At 30.4% G+C, this 17340-nt stretch overlaps 1 protein-coding gene across 36 annotated transcripts in view; it reads left to right on the top strand.

The window, feature by feature from the left end:
* The window catches only part of LOC145258201 (uncharacterized), a 418516-nt gene that overhangs the window by 367394 nt on the left and 33782 nt on the right, over window positions 1-17340 (top strand). For all 36 annotated transcript variants that reach the window (XM_080116132.1, XM_080116128.1, XM_080116134.1 and 33 more), the window contains 2 exons: window positions 6087-6201; window positions 14440-14645. In XM_080116132.1, coding sequence (XP_079972258.1) covers window positions 6087-6201; window positions 14440-14645 — 321 coding nt within the window. The remainder of the gene's footprint in view (window positions 1-6086; window positions 6202-14439; window positions 14646-17340) is intronic.

Genomic DNA, 17340 nt, shown 5'->3' on the forward strand with positions numbered 1-17340 from the left:
AAAATAGATTTGATTAATGTTTTAATTGATTTCAGTTTTGTATATACTTGTTAGTATTTCAATTGTTATCAGTGGAATGGGATCTACTTCCACGAAGAAGAATAGTCTGTGGTGTCGTCTCTGGCTTTGGTAGAGGCCATCTTGGAACATCGTGTTGTATAGCCAAGAACCACACCAACATTTGATATGATTTGGGGTATAAAAGTTACTGCTTTAGCGAAGGAAGAACATATCTATGGAAGATACGTACATAATAAAATGAAAATACAATGAAACATTAAAATAATAGAAGGGTCACCAGATAGCAATGGCTACCTAAAACATAAACACAATGAAAAATGGAAAAATACGGAAGTTTATATTTTTATATAAAAAAGAATGTTAAATTCTTTTCATGTTAGTAAATGTTCATAGTTTAACACGAGTTTAGAATTTCCAATCTTTAAACTATGCAAAAAAACAAAAAAGAATTCATGAAGTACGCTCATTTACAAAAATTATATTTTATTTCTGCACCATGCAGTGACTTATGTATCACCCTGTGTGTGTGTGTATATATATATATATATATATATATATATATGTGTGTGTGTGTGTCTATATATATATATATATATATATATATATATATATATATGAGCTGCTAAAGGCTGGCTTTGTGAGTCATTGAGTTCTTTTGTGTTGCCACCTCAGTTAGAGGAATCTCTAAAACTGATTTTCTTGACCAGGTTTGATAGGAATTTTTTTAAGTTCACACTGGACTACTACATTCGCATATAAGTGTTACTTTTTGAAGTTTGGAAAAATTTCTATTAATTAAACATACTTTTGAGTTCACCAGTCCATGTCAAAATTTGTGGAAAGTGAATTCCAGCAAAGCTGGTAGGGAAAGAGAATAAGCAATCATAGACATGACTTTTCGATTAAGTCATCACGAGTCAGTTGCCGTTAATGATTATTACTTTGTTTTTTAATAATCATTGTTGACATTATCAAAGGCTTTTATTATTTGAATAATATGTATCAATGATTGATTAATCTTATCACTCACCTTTCTCTTGTAAATACATTTTGCAATGTTTTATTTCAAGAATTTTATTTGAAAATTGAAAAGTGATGTTATTACTATTATGCTTTAGCTCTCTCTCTCTCTCTCTCTCTCTCTCTCTCTCTCTCTCTCATAATATTTTGAATTTTGTAAAATGTCTTTTTATTTGTTTAAAATATACTAGTCATCATTTTCTGTTGTTGATTCTGTGTGCATACTTTATTGCCAATATTGAGCACTCTCCCCTTATAAATTATCAATACCAATACAAGTATCTATGCTAGTGAGATTCTTTGGAAATGTTATAACTGTGATACAAGCTGTAGCTGTTTAAACTTATATATTACTTATAGCGTAGTACACACACACACACACACACACACGGTTATTTCTCATAGTTTTATTAATAGAAAGATATAAATGTGAGGAGAAATGCTTTCCTGTATGTTAAATTAAAAAAAAAGAAGAAATTCAATGAATGCAAAGCTCAACGAAATGATAATCCTATGACAAACTTGTTGGATGACTTGTGCAATATTAGATTGAAAACTGATCCTTTTCCCTGAAATATTTTGTATGTGTAAAGTACTCGATCGTTTTGCATTAATTTTGTGTTAAGAAAGAAAAGTCAAATTAAGACAAGGGAGAGGGGTGTGTGAGGTGAGTTGAGATCATTCGGAAGTAAATACTGTGAAAACGGTGGCCAGTGTTTTTCACCGGCTTCTAGATTGGCAACAAAATGTCCCATCAAAAATCATCTTCGATTCAAGTGAGTCATTACTATTAGCCTCCCAGAAGCAATTAACTCTCATCCTTAAAATGACATATTCAATTATCTTATAGAATTTATTTTGTATAGATGCATGGTCGAATTCAATACATGTATAGATATGCATGTGTATATGTTAGCATACATACATACACATCATATGCATATAATATGTATAGAAAAATACATATGTAATATGTATATCATTATATATATATATTATGTGTGTATCAGTATGTATAAAGTATTATATGAATAAAAAAGTGGGGACATTATGTATCTATACTCTTATAAATTTGGATACAACTTTATTAATGGGTCGTGAATTGCATTCACTAGCAAAAGATCTTGCTAATTTTCAGATTCTTTTAAACATTCATTTTAATTAATTCCCTATTATTTTTTTCGGTTTGCTAATGGGATGATCATCTTTAGTTAACTATTACGTGTAATTATATTCATGCAGATATTCTACATGATTTATACTTGTGTAATATTTGCATCTCGTAGTAAACACAAAACTCTTTCCATATATATTTATGTATACGTATATATTTTCGTTTAAAATATTTTGCCTACCAAACTCCTCCTAAAGTTTTGGTATACAGACATAAAATTTCATGTATAAGGTATTTGAACCCATGCAAAACTTTAAATTTGGGTTTTAGCCTGGGAAAATCGGTACAAAAGTGTGAAAGTTAAAAAAAAAAAAAAAAAAAAAAATGAAATTTGCTAGGTGAAGATCGAACGCTGGCATCACAAATATGCATACATAACATAATAGCTATTGGTTCATGTTTTAATTTTTAGCCTTGCAGCAAACATGTCTTCATAGCTCAGGCATTAACGACAGAGGCAAAAATAAATTGGAAGCTGAATGTTTTGGTTTCGATTCTCAGTGGTGGCGTATGAGTCATTTTTTTTTTTTTTCAACTTTTTAAATCATTACTATATATTGGTTCCAATATAATATGATATATATCAGCTTATTTGTTACATTCCAAAAATCACATAAATAGATCAAGTAATAGCATTTGTATTGGATCTACTCCTAAACTAATTAACCAATCATTAAGAATAATAATTATGTGTGTAAGTTTATATATTTCTATGTCTTGGATTCACCCCTAAACTAATTGACAAATGAATTTTAAATGTTTATATGATTATATATTTGTATGTATTGGATCCACTCCTAAACTAATTAACCGATCATTATTAATTTTAATTATGTATATATGTTTATATATTTTTATGTATTAGCATTACTCCTAAACTAATTAACCGATCATTATGAATTTTAATTATGTGTATATGTTTATATATTTTTATGTATCGGAATCACTCTTAAACTAATTAACTGATCATTATGAATTATAATTATGTGTATATGTTTATATATTTCTATGTATTGGATGCACTCCTAAACTAATTAACTGGTCATTATGAATGATTAGTATACGTATATACTTATATATTTGTATGTATTGGATTCACTCCTATACTAATTAGCTGATTATTATAAATTTAATGTATTATATATGTTTGTATATTTGTATAGTCATATTCCAAAAGTCACATACAATGATCAGTTTTTAATGTATTTATGTGTACAAGAAATTTTATCAAAGTAATAAAGTACTTGTGTAGTATAGTACTCATGAAAAAGCAAAGAAAATCTTACTTGCGACATACATGAAAGTTATTAAAACCGAAAATCATGTTTAATTTTCGAGTAGTGTGACTTACATATGAGAAATAAGGTGTTTCTTCACTATAGCACCCAGATAAAAAAACAAATAAAATCTTACCCCTGGCGTACAGAAAATGTAACACAACAGAAAATAAACGTATCGAGTTTTTTCATTTTTACATTAGAAAAAAGATACTTGTACAGTATCCTGCCCAAAAAATAAGGTACTTGTGTAGTATAGTACCCATATGAAAAACAAAAGAAAATCTTATCCGTGGCATACAAAAAAGTAATCCAAACCGAAAATTATATAATATATTCGAGTATTATGACATTTATATAAGAAATAAGGTGCTTCTTTAATATAGCACTCTGTTATAAAAACAAACTCTCCCCTCTAACATAGGGAAAAGTTCACACAACAGAAAATTATGTAAAGTCATCGAGTAGTTTCATCTATATATTAAAAATAAGGTACTTGTACATTATCCTACCCAAGAAATAAGGTACTTGTGTAGTATAGTACTCATATGAAAAACAAATCCAATCCTACCTGTGACGCGCATAAGTTATTTAAACCGAAAATGACGTTATATAATCGGATAGCATGACTTTTAAGTGAGAAATAAGGTGCTTCTTCACTATAGCAATTGATGAAATAGCAAACAAATTCTTACTCTAGACACACAAAAAATTTAGCACAACAGAAAATTACTTAGTATCAAGTTCTTTCATTTTTAAATTAGAAAAAATGGTACTTCTACAGTATCCTACCCAGGAAATAAGGTACTTATACAGTGAAGTACCCATATAAAAAACAAAGAAATTCTTCTCTATGACGTACATAAGTTATCAAAATCGAAAATCATGTAATATATTCGAGTAGTATAACATTCATATAAAAAATCCGGTGCTTATCCACTATAGCACTCTGATGTAAAAACAAACACACTCTTACCTGTGACATACCGAAAATTTAGCACAACATAAACTTATTTAAATAATTTTAAATATCTGTTGTACATAACCTGCTCTAGGTAAGGAAATTTTTTTCCACATAGGTGCTGTAAATTTCCTGTCCAATGAAGGTACAATTATTCCATACATATGTTGTGTAATACCCGTCCTAGGGTAGGTAATATATTCCATTGCTCAAGATGGCAAATGATACATAGACATCAAAAATTCCTCTAACCTAAGAATAATAGACATGTTCATAATTTTTCTTATTGTCTTATACGGTCCTGAGCAACACCAGGTGGCCTTGCTAGTAATATCTAAATTATTAAAAGCTATTCTTGTTTTATAAAATCTAAATAAACTACACCTTACCAGTTTTGCTTTTCTGTTATTTAATTGTTTGCATGTTTAGCAAAGTCACCTCTTCAATCCATTCCACGTGCATTTTCCCACTTACTTTTATTTTCATTAAAATAATGTATTTCTGTTGTATGTTTTTCACAAAAAAAAAATTCATATGTTAATATGTCCACTTGAATGTTGGAAGAGTGAAACTTTCGCCTAAGCAATCAGTTCATTATAAAATTGTTTGCATATAAATTTTCACAGCATTTTTCTTTAAAAGTTTTATTCACAAACTATTCTACAGGTTAATGTATTTTTTGTAAATTGAGGGATTGCTTTCATTTTAAAATTCATGTCATGCCAGAAAATAAATTTTTAAGCAACTGAAAATAAAAACAAATGTTGAACCATGAAAATGTGAATTAGAATGAAACTTCTTAAAACTCTTTGCGAAACGATTCTGTTAATATTTGCTTCTCTCCTTCTTGATATCACTTTGACAAAAGGTTAATTGAAACTTGTATACACTGCTCTATGTTTTGAGAACAAGGCTTTCATAAAAAATAAACCCAGTCTACTTGGCACTCACTGTATGGTAATGTTGATATTTAATTTTGATGTAATGTAGAGAGATAATCTCTGGGAAGAGCAGCTTTGTGGAGCAACGATGCTTTTGCATTATCTGTAAACTAATTTTATAAATGGCTAAGAAAAAATAATTGTGAAAAGGATATACTGCATCTTGAAAAAAAAGAACATAACTGTTTTGAAAAAAATTTATCTTCAAGTTTAAGACTGACATGAAATTGAAATTTCAAAAAATGTTTCTGAATATTTGAGATGAAGATTGATGATACATATTATTTGGATTCTTCAGACTACTGTTCTCATCTTAAGTTTTATTTTCACAATGTTTCGGTCAATTTAATTCCGACCTTCTTCAGGTATATCTTTTCGAACTCTGGGAATTTGGGATCTTTGATTAAATAAAAGGTTCCATTGAACATTCCATACAGACTCCTGAGCTCAACAAAAAGATTCCCCAAGTTCGACAGAAAGATTCCCAAGTTTGACAAGATACGTCTGAAGAGGGCCAGATGTTATATTGACTGAAACATTAAAATAACACGAGATGAGAACCATAGTCCAAATAATGCCAATCAAAAAAAATGTGTTTTGCCTGCTTGAATATATGATTTTTTTTTCCACATCAATTGTTTCTGTGAACAACTTTAGGATTTAGACATGTTATGTTTATGTTCCCTTTTCAGAGCCTCCTCTGATGGTTTATCGATAAAACGAGCCAAATATGACTCTTCTTTTCAACGCCAGTTTGAAGCAAACCCCAAATCCGTGAACGCAGAATTGGAAAAACTTCAACGAGAGGTTGGTTGAACTTTTGTTTATTTTCTATTTTTCACTTGTGTATATGCGATACGAATGACAAATAGATTCTCACTCGTTAATATGGAAAAATTGATCAGAATTATACATGTTCTTTAATCAAAGTAAATTTTAAAGTTGCAATAAAATTCACATAATTTGTGCTAATTTTTACAAAATTATTCCTCCTTTTAAAAAATAAATCTTTATGGAATTAGGATTTATGGAAATTGAAAATTATTTTGTGCAAACAGAATAAAAATTTGGAGAAATCAAGTAGCTACAAAAATCTTATTGCTTGTTTTATTTTAACTACGGTTTAAATTTCATGTAAATCAGAGGTTTTTGAATTTTGTAGGACGTGGGGGTGGTAAAATATATGCAAGCGACAAAAAGTTTCCGAGTGACTTTATTCTATTGTGTTGTGCTCTTTCAGACCCCGCACCCCATCACATGGCTCGGCACTGAAACTTCACAGAAATTTTAAAAGAAATTAAAATATTTATAAAGAATTGAAAGCAGATAAAAATAAACACTACCATCCAAGCAATAACTTACTTATTTAAGAGAATCACTAAGCGAGCATATATATATTAAATATAGGAATATTGGGTTGGCTCTTTGTACTTATTGTCATTTGAATTTACTCGTCAAAAGTATAAGAGTATAAAGCACATAGGCAATACACACACACATACACTCACACACACACACACACACACATATATATACATATATATATATATATATATATATATATATATATATATATATAACCATAGTTGTTAATAACTACAGATGAAAACATTGTCATGTCAATATGGAGAAACTTGTACATGTCTGTATAGTTAAATATTAATATAAGTAGCTCCATTTACTATTGAGCACTAGTTTATATACCCAGTGGTTTTTATCCTACGAATACATGATTAACCTAGACCGGGACTAATAAATATATATATTAGTCCAGGTCTAGATAAAATATATATAAAATTAAATAAGCTCAAACGTATTGAACTAATATATATATTTATATATATAAACTCACCTATATAAACATCAGAAAAATTTCTATGCAGATCAATCTACATTTTGACACTGTTGTCTTAGCAGAACCCCTTCACGTGTCGATTATTCATCCACATCGGGATTTTCTATATCTTTGTATAATTTTATTTATATATATGTGTGTATATTTATATATACGTGTGACTTTGTCTCAGTGAGTTTGAGTAGGTAACTTTAATGAGGCTCAGCATACTATAGTCTTCATTGTCTCCAGTTATGTATAATATTTCTCACCAATTTATTAGTGGCTATTCTATTAAAGTAAGGAGAAAAAATATCTTATACTGCAGACCAGTGGACCAAATTCCTTCAGATAAACCCAATTACAAATATATGGACGATGAATCTCAAAAACTATGTGCACAGAAAATCACAATAATTACTTTTTTATCTGTTTATTACCATAGCCAAATTTGTCAACTGATTTAAGAAAAAATAGAAATTTAATTATCAGTATTTTTGAGAAATATTGCTTGGTGGTTGCTTATATAACATACATTGGAGATTGTCCAGTAACACTTTCGTGATATCCATTCTGATGATACATACTATCAAATACTAGACACTCTGATAGGTTTCATTTCATTTACTCAAAACTTCAATTCAGTTTATCATAGATATATCTTGATCTGGAGGGAAACTTTTGGATTTATATTCAAGTAATTATTTTTAATCATTTTTCAGATCAGAATTTATTATTTTGTTTATACAAATACACACACGCACGCAATAACATTAAATATAGATCAGTTTATGTAAAAAAGATAACATATACCAGTTATTAAATATTTTTTATTAGCTGATATTGTCAGTTTCAGTAAATGAGGTTTTCCTCGGAGGTACAGTCAAGTTGAGGAGCAAATTCTTGAATAAACAGTTGTAAATGTGCGAAATGATGAAATTATATCAAAATTCAAGTTCTAAAACATAAAAACAGAAATATAACTCTTTTGTTTTCATTTTATATTATTTTATAAAATAATATATATATATATATATATATATATATATATATATACTTCATTTAATCACATAAATTAATATACAAAAATATAATTTTATGCGTAAATTTTCAGTATTTATTTTAACAGTGCTCAATACATAGGTAAATGTAGGTAGTAAGTTATAAAAATATATATGGCAATTAAGCTACACAGAATATTCCACGTTTCACAAGAATGAAACACGGAATATTCTGTGTAACTTAATTGCCATATATATTTTTATAACTTATATCTATATATATTTGTTCCTCACTTATTAAAAATGTTGCCTCACACCATTCAACATACTCTGCCCTGAGGAATATCAAATTCATTAAACCATTGACAGTATTAGTCAATAAAGATGATTTAGCAATTGAAATGTTTTGTTCACTTTTTAATATTTATAAACTTGAATATTTCATCCAATAAAATTTTCTTATATATATGTCTGTTTGTTTTTTATTAAAAAAAAAAGTTTCTTACTTTAAAGAAATACTATTTGTTTTAATTTTTCTGTCATTATTGCTTTCAAAATTTTGTGGTTTTGGGAAACAAAAAAAATGCTTTTCTCTTTGTAAATGCATGTATGTTTGTGTGCTGTGTTTTTTCTTTTATTTTCTTTTTTCTTTCTTAAGTGGAGGACGTGCATTGATAATCAGCTTTCAGCTTTTGCAACTAATTTCTCATGATTATTTAGATCAGCTCAATCGCCCCCTCTCCCTATCACTTTCATTTTTATCTTTCTTCTCTTGAAAACATTCATATTTTTTAAACATTTTTCTTCTTCCATTTATGTTTTGCCCTGTGATTTTAAAATCAATATTAAATATTGGTCCTGATGTAAATTTGCTTTGGCTACTGACTGTATATGTTGTTTTGTTTTTATGCCTCAAGGGTGTCAGTTCTTTGCGAGGAGAAGTATGAAACAGAAAAAGTGTTGGTTTCTTTTTGGAATCCATCTTGAGAATTATCCTTTTCAATCTCTCTCTCTCTCTCTCTCTCTCTCTCTCTCTCTCTCTCTCTCTCAAAATCAATTTTTCTTTGTGTATTGTGTGTCAGTTGACTCTGTGAAGGGAATTGAAAAATGTCTGTAAAGTTTTTCATAATCTGTTTTCTATATGGTTCCCCAATAGAATCCAAATTTTGCTTGTAATTGTTAAAGGAAATTAAAAATAAAGAGTCCATTATGCTAGTTTATTTTTTTATTATGTTCATGTTAGATTGCTCTCGCTTTCTTTCTCACTCGCTCTCACTCGGTTGTTAAATGGGAATAAGAAAAATAACAAGAAAGTAATAATATGTAACAGTACGTAAGATTTCCAAGGTTGTTATATGGAATGCCTGTTGAGGATAAACTTTCGTCTGTTGTTTGAATATCCATACAATAAGAATATCGAAGAGTCACTTACAACTAAATCCATCTCCTGGCTTTATGATGAAAATGTTTGGAACAGGCAGAAGAGGTGAAAAGAAGATTACTGACGCCTTAAAACTAGTTTATATCAGCTGACTAGTCGCATGAACTAAACAACCAGCCAATTGCATTGAGGTGTTTCGAAATCATGTAATGCATTTCATTACAGAACATCGTCTGATCAAAAAATGCAAAATATCCACCCTCTATCAAACTACTCCCCCCCCACACACACTATTTGATAAAATCAAAAGTAAAACCCTTAAACTTTTTGGCTATGTTAAACGATCAACCACTGGCCTATCAAAATTATGCTTTGAGGGTATGTAAGAAGGCAAAAGAGGCAGAGGAAAGCCAAGGAGAAGATAGAGAGAAAATGTTTTTGATTGGACATCTCTGAATAGTTAGGCATCCATCAACCAACTTGCCCTGGATCAGAAGGAATGGTGAAAAATAAGTCACATGGGTTCGCAATCTGCACCAAGCAGAAGATGCGACTTGTGATGATATCAGCTGACACAGCTTCTAGTTTTGGATGGATGTCTGTTTAAGAGAAGGATCACTTTTATTTCATAGCTAAGGTAGATGGGGTTTTTCAGCTAGGTTTGTAGCAATCTATTTACTTGAAGGAAACTCTGATGAAAAACATGCATCTAAAGTAATTACATCTTAGCCTGGCATCAGTTTAACATGGAGATTCAGAAGGTGGTACTACTCCAAGATTATCGAAGATGCCCGGGAATCCAGCTGAAAACATGGTTACACATCATCACATCAAAGCTGACATTGAACCTACCTCCAGTCCACAGGTCTATGGTGCTGGTCCTGGGACTGGCTGCCCATAATTATCTTGACTGCTGCAAACTATTGTGCATGGTCAGTGTTCATCCAGGACGCTGTGTGTTCTATGGGAGGAGCTAATTTAACCTATCCTGGGTAAATGCCATCAAGTCAGAGGGTGGTACTTGGCTTATATAGGTGTTTTTCAGTGTCATCTAATGATTGACACGTGTTGCTTTGATTTTTTTCTATTACCCAAATCCATCTATGAATTGATGGTGAATAATCATTCTTTTATTACTAATTGCGAAATAAGATAATCATATGTACTTTTATGCAGTTTCCGGGGCACAGAAGGGAAAAGCATAAACAAATGTTATCATTGGGAATATTTCAACCCACTTCAATAATCTGAATCAACATGAAAATAATTGAATGACAGAAAATGCATTCGGATTTTCAAAAGAATTTTGTCGTGTCATGCTATCTATTTCACATTGCTTGCCGTTTGAAGTTGTAAAAAAAAAAAAACCCAAAAAAAGAACGGTCACATGACTGTCAAATGACACAATGTCATAGTTTCATTGTTAGGCATATTTTAGATCATGTGATACATGTAAATTAAAATGACAAAACTAATACCTAAATCAATCCTGTGTGTGTGTGTGTGTGTGTGTGTGTGTGTGTGTGTGTGTGTGTGTGTGTGTGTGTGTAGTTTGCAGATAGATTTAATGTTTTAGTTTTCTATTTGCATTTAAAGAAGTGATGTCACCAATAAATATGCTATGTTTAAGTAGATTAAAATGCTTGACTGATATGGACCATGAGGAATTATCTCTGATTTATCTTATACACTTGCTAGCATTTTTCATCATTGCATACTTGATCAAGATGAGGAAGAAGTGAATATGAAGTAGTCAATCAGTGTGTTCATGTAGTCACACTATCTGATGTAAGACAGCATTGCGGGATAGCTTGCCATGGCATCATTGTCAATATTGCTCTTTCAACTCTAGCTGTTAGCATTATATTCTCACTGTTTAAAGCAGATATTAGAAACGTGATATATCATGCTATTTGTTTTTTCTTGTCAACATCTGACTGATTTCTCCAGTTTGGGAATTTCTATAATTCCTATTTGATGTGGTTGTAGATGGGATTGCAATTCCTGGAAGTTAACGGAATAATTTTTTTATAGTTACAGTATAATTAACATGGAACTCTGTTGAAAATTAGTCCAGATCCAAGATCTGCCATTTTTATCATGTGTAGTATGTACTAGTTCTTAGATAAGTATGTTAGACATTCAAATTGAGTTTGATAGAAATAACTGTGCAAGAAGTACTTATGATGTCTAAATGGCTAAATACAGCTAAAAGCTTTTAGGTCTTTTTGTAAGTTTTCAGAGAGATTTAAAATAAAATTAATTTGTAAAATTAAAGTTTCAATTAAATCCTTTTTAGTTCTTTCATTAAATCAAAAGTTGAAAACCCCCCCAAAAATAATTATCTTTTTTAAAAAATATTTTTTATTTTGTTAAAAATAAATTGATGATTAAAGATCCATTTTTGCTCATTGCCTGAAGACAATGGCATGTAAAGGTTGCTTTTTGAGTCAAAGCCTTAATTAATATTGTTTTATAACCTATTTCAAATAAATCTAATCCGATCAATAGAAAGAGTCAATAATAGAGAATGAAGCTTGCCAATTTGTGATGCTTGGGGGCCATTTTCTCTTTTTGATGTGCAAGAAGAGATGAGGAAAAACATATTTGATTTCTTTTTCATTTTGTTCTGATGACGATGACGTAAACTAAACATCACCTGATTAGCTTATCAGTCAATTAATCAACCATAAATAGTATGCATGGTGCGTATATGTTCAATACTTGATCTAAAAGATATGTCACCTTTCTTATGCTGCAGTGGTAAACTCCAAACAGTAAAATTCATGCATATAAAATTTGGAATTTTAGAAGGCTAATCATATTAGATGTGACATTTGCAATAACAGCATTCTTGGATGTATCTTGTTGCCATTTGCATTCATGTCTGTCTCAAAACATTACTTGGTTGGTGTGTGTAACATTTTTCGAAAAATAAATAAAAAACAGGCAGTAGAACTCTTTCACTCTCTGAAGATGGATCTGATATGGCCAAAAATTAATGAGGAATGTTGCAATTTAAAAATAAAAAAGAAAGAAATTGGATTGTATTTTCTTCCTCCTTTTAATAAAATATTTTTGCATATTTAATGTGTTCTATATATATATATATATATATATATATATACACACTAGCTGTATATATCTGGCATTACCATATCAAAACATATTGCCGGGCAGAGGGTTTAATCACATTGAATACTCTAACTTGTTCAGATCTTTTTTGCCTGAAGTGAACCATATGTTGGATCTGTGGAAGCATAAAATACATCCATCTTTGTCTATGTAAATCAAATGGGAAATAATCCTCGTAGTTTAAAGTGGAAATAACTCTCATTGCTTAAATAAATTAAACTTGCTTCTGTTTTTAAATGTAACTGGAAATAATATAAAATAAATGAAATGTAAATTAAATAACTCCACTTTAAATTATATTTTTAAATTGAACAATTTAAACAAATCTATTACTAATTACCATGAGCCTGGAGCTAATTATTAAAATAGATTTTCTTTAATTTGGATTTCCTTTAAATAAATAGTATATGTAGAAATCATGCTGGAATGTAAGTGTGTAAACATTCGTTTATAGTATGAAAATTTGTGAGACAGAGTACCTTTTGTAGATATTAATCAAATTGTGAACAAACAAACAAGCAGAAATATGACTTTATTATAACAGATATATTAAAGTTTTGTGGTAATATTGTTATATAGGGGTGTACATAACGGGGACGCAACAACATTTATAACATAACGCAGTACACAGCAACGACAACATTTAAAATGAACAGTTTTTTAAACATGGAGGGGAATGCATTATTGAAGAGGGGGATACAGTCAATACTTTGGGAAGGGGGCTTCATACAAAGACAATGGGACAGCATGCTGATACATGTAAACTTGAAAGACAAAAACACATTACCTTGGTTGAAATGACGACAAAGACAAAAGGCTTACAAACAAATAGACTTTTATTTCTAGCTGGTGATGAGAATTATGAGAATCCGATGCCTGGCTAAATTGCTACATTGTCTCGTTTTCCTCCCCTGCTCTTCCTAAAGGAGCTTAGGGTAATTCTCTCTCCAACTGAACTCTCACTGAACCATCTCTGACTGTAGTCTAACTGTATATATTGATTCTATATTTCTTTGTGACATCAGAACGCTGCCAAACATGTGCATCTCATGTGCATGGACATTGTATATGCTTCCAACATGTTTCCTGGCGACATAAACGACATTCCTTAATTTCATTGTTCCATTATTCCTGCTCTGACCTAACTTTGTTGTATAGTTATTTTTAACTACAATCGATAATTCCACTGCATTCCTGGAATCGTATCTAAATAGCAATAGTTATTCATTTTAATTTTTGATAAATGCGTTCAATTCCAGCATTCTCCTTTAATAATCATATTATATCTGACCCTAATTACTTTGTTTCTAACTAAAAACCAGGATTTATCCCCTTCAATATACAACAATATATGGCTATTGTTTAATTCTTACGATGTATCTTCATGTCAAGTTTATTTTAATTTTACTATAGATTTTTTTTAAACAACTTTTTAATTAGCTATGAAAACTTTCTGGAAACTAATTTTGTTTAAATGCTATTTTCTATTTTGATAGCTCGTGCAGTTTTTTCTGTGAGAGCGAGATACTTGTTGCATTTATGAGGATGATTATTTGTACTGTGTTCAGTTGCATGTTTTGTTGTTGTCAGTGGCCACCATTTTTTGTATCTAACTCGTGTGCGCGTGTTTCTTGTTTCCACTTCTCGTGTTATGGTTTGCATCATGTTTTTCTTTCCTCCCTCCTCACTTTCAGGAACGAATGACTGCAATAAACAATGAAATGGTTAGCTTGAAAGAGAAACAGGACGAAATAAAAACCCAGTTAGCCGCGGCCAAAGACACTGGCGATACGATTTTGTTGCAGAAGCTGCAGGGAAGCCGCGATCTAATCACGTCTCGACAACTTCATCTTATGGCCGAGCAGAATGAGATTATCAAAAAGCAGCGCCGCTATGAACGGTATGTTGAGGCGAGGCACTGAATTCTTATTTATCCTGTGTTACTACCCGAACCTTGGCATCACATAAGCTCAACATTATGTGCACCAAAAGTCTATCACATCACATAGTAATCAGTCTAAGAATTCTTTTTATAAGTAAAACCAAACGATTTTCAAAACAATCATTCAAAAATTTTTGTTGGGATTTTGAGATGAGGAAATATAATTTGCAATTTAAAAAATTTCAACTAGGGTTCTGTATTTTGGTTGCTATAGTCTCTGGCCTTCTTCAGGTATCTGTTGCAATCGTCAAGATGCTGTGAAACTTCAACTTAAGGTTCTCAGTCCTTTACCAATTTCAACGGATTCCTGAACCCGGCTCGAAGGTACAATCGCTGAAACATTTTGAATATTACAAAAGTAAAATGAGGATCCTTCTGTTGAAGAAAAAAAGGAGTGATCATCGTAAATGTGAATAAACTTTTTTTTTTATTTAATATGAAATAGATCTTTTAACAACTGAACTCTCCTTTTGTTAGTCTACTTAAAGAGACGCCCGCTTCTTCATGATAATGATAAGCATATAAAATAAACGTATGAAATGAATGTGCATTTTGCATCTTGAAATGTTTTCTCCTTCTGTTGATGCTCATTATAAAAAAGGTTTCCAATTCATTAAACATTCTCGATATTTGTTGCGAAAAATCTATACATCCACACAAGTATTACTACATCATTCAAAACTAATACTACCTATGTAGCTATCTAAGCTCATACTAACTAATAACATGGCTTAACTAATAATAAATGCTGTAATCCTTGAAACTCCATTTTCAGATTTGAAACCTTAACCACGATACTAGAATTACTAGATTAACCCAATCGCAAGATTATCTCAACCAAAGTTTGAAAAGTAAAAATCTATAAAAAGAAATGATTGTTTATCATAGCCAACAAGGTTGAAAGTAAAGAGTATAGCATTAAAAACGAATGGAACTTATTTCCACATCTTTCTTTCCTTACAATAACTGAGATATTTACTTAGTAATATACTTTAAAAGTTGAGTGTAGATAGGATGAGATTATGTATACACAATAAGATTTTCAGTTATGACCCTATTTATACAAACATAAGAAGGTTTATCAGGTGAAATGGAAAGGATTTGAAGTTAGAGATCAGTTGCAGTTCAGATCTTGGTTTAAGAAAATAAGTGTAAGATCCTGCTATATAGATGTTTTTAAACCCTCATGAGAGATAATCTGGTTAAAAAACATTCTAAATAAGGAAAATGAATCCATCCATAGTTAAGTTGAAATATATTTCAAGTTTTGTCATTCTTCTTCTTTATCTAGCATTTATATGTATGTAATAAGTGTTTCTTTTTTTTTCTCTTAGAGGAATTTTACACCTCAAAACCAAAGATCGTTCATTAAACAGAGTATATGTTTGAAAGGTTTACTTTTCTTTCAAGCATCGAATGAATGATCCATTGTTTAATTTAAATCAATTTGTTTATTACACACTTATGTAAATGCTGTATGTATATATATATATATATATATATATATATATATATATATATATATATATATATATATATTTGGTTGGTTGTTTTGTTTTACGGCATATCAACCCTTTTCAGGTTATTTAATGCCGAATCTGGTGATTTTGAAGAACGATTTTTTAATATAGTATATTTGTTTTTTAAGTCGTATTCTATTTAACCCATAGTTGGGACCCTAACAGGTGCTACCACTCCGGGTCAGAGTGGACCTGGGAACAATGGCAATTAAAGGGTGGCTCCACACTCCCTAAGGCCTGCAAGCTGGGGCCCTCACCATCGGATATAGTTTAAGGTCATATCCAGGACCGTATGTATATATATATATATATATATATATATATATATATATATATACACACACACTTATGTAAATGCTCTATATATATATATATATATATATATATACACACTTATTTAAATGCTTTATATATATATCTATAATGTAAAGCTGAATGTGTGTGTGTGTCTGGTCACGAATAGGCTCCTATATGGTTGAATATTTTAAAAAACTGATTACATATAATGAAAGAAGATGTATTGAGACACAGGAATGGGTACGTTTGATCTGGCAGAACAGTGGTTCATTAAAATTGTGGGGTCTGCGTTCGCACTTGGTCCACAAAGTATGGAAATAAAAAATTTTAAAATTAAAAAAAAACGTTTACAAGTGTTTTTGATATAGATGTACGTAATAATACTTTGATAAGTATGTTTTAACTTAAATAGGGATGGTATAATAAAATTGTGGGGTTTACGTTCGCGCATGGCCTCCATGAAATGAAAATAGGCACAAACTTTAATAAAGACTTTTCATATCTATATGCGTAAGTATACTTTGATAATTATGTATCAGTTTGCAGATATATTGTATAATAAAATTATGGAGTGTTCGTTCGCACCTGACCTCCATAGAATGGAAATATGTCACAAAGTTTAACAAGGTTTTTTAATATAGATCGACAGAATATTGTGATAAGTGTTTCAGTGTGAACAGGTATGGTATAATAAATTATGGGGTTTATCTATTTTATTTTTACTTTCATCATATTTTGCTTTGGTTTTGAAACCCCCAAATATGAAGCTATCTCTTTACAACCCTTCCTTTTCATAACCTATCATACTTTCATAAATCAGTCCATTTTCTGTAGGC

The sequence above is a fragment of the Euprymna scolopes genome, chromosome 33 (assembly GCF_053919585.1).
Source record: "Euprymna scolopes isolate OS-2025 chromosome 33, ASM5391958v1, whole genome shotgun sequence".
Taxonomy (NCBI): domain Eukaryota; kingdom Metazoa; phylum Mollusca; class Cephalopoda; order Sepiida; family Sepiolidae; genus Euprymna; species Euprymna scolopes.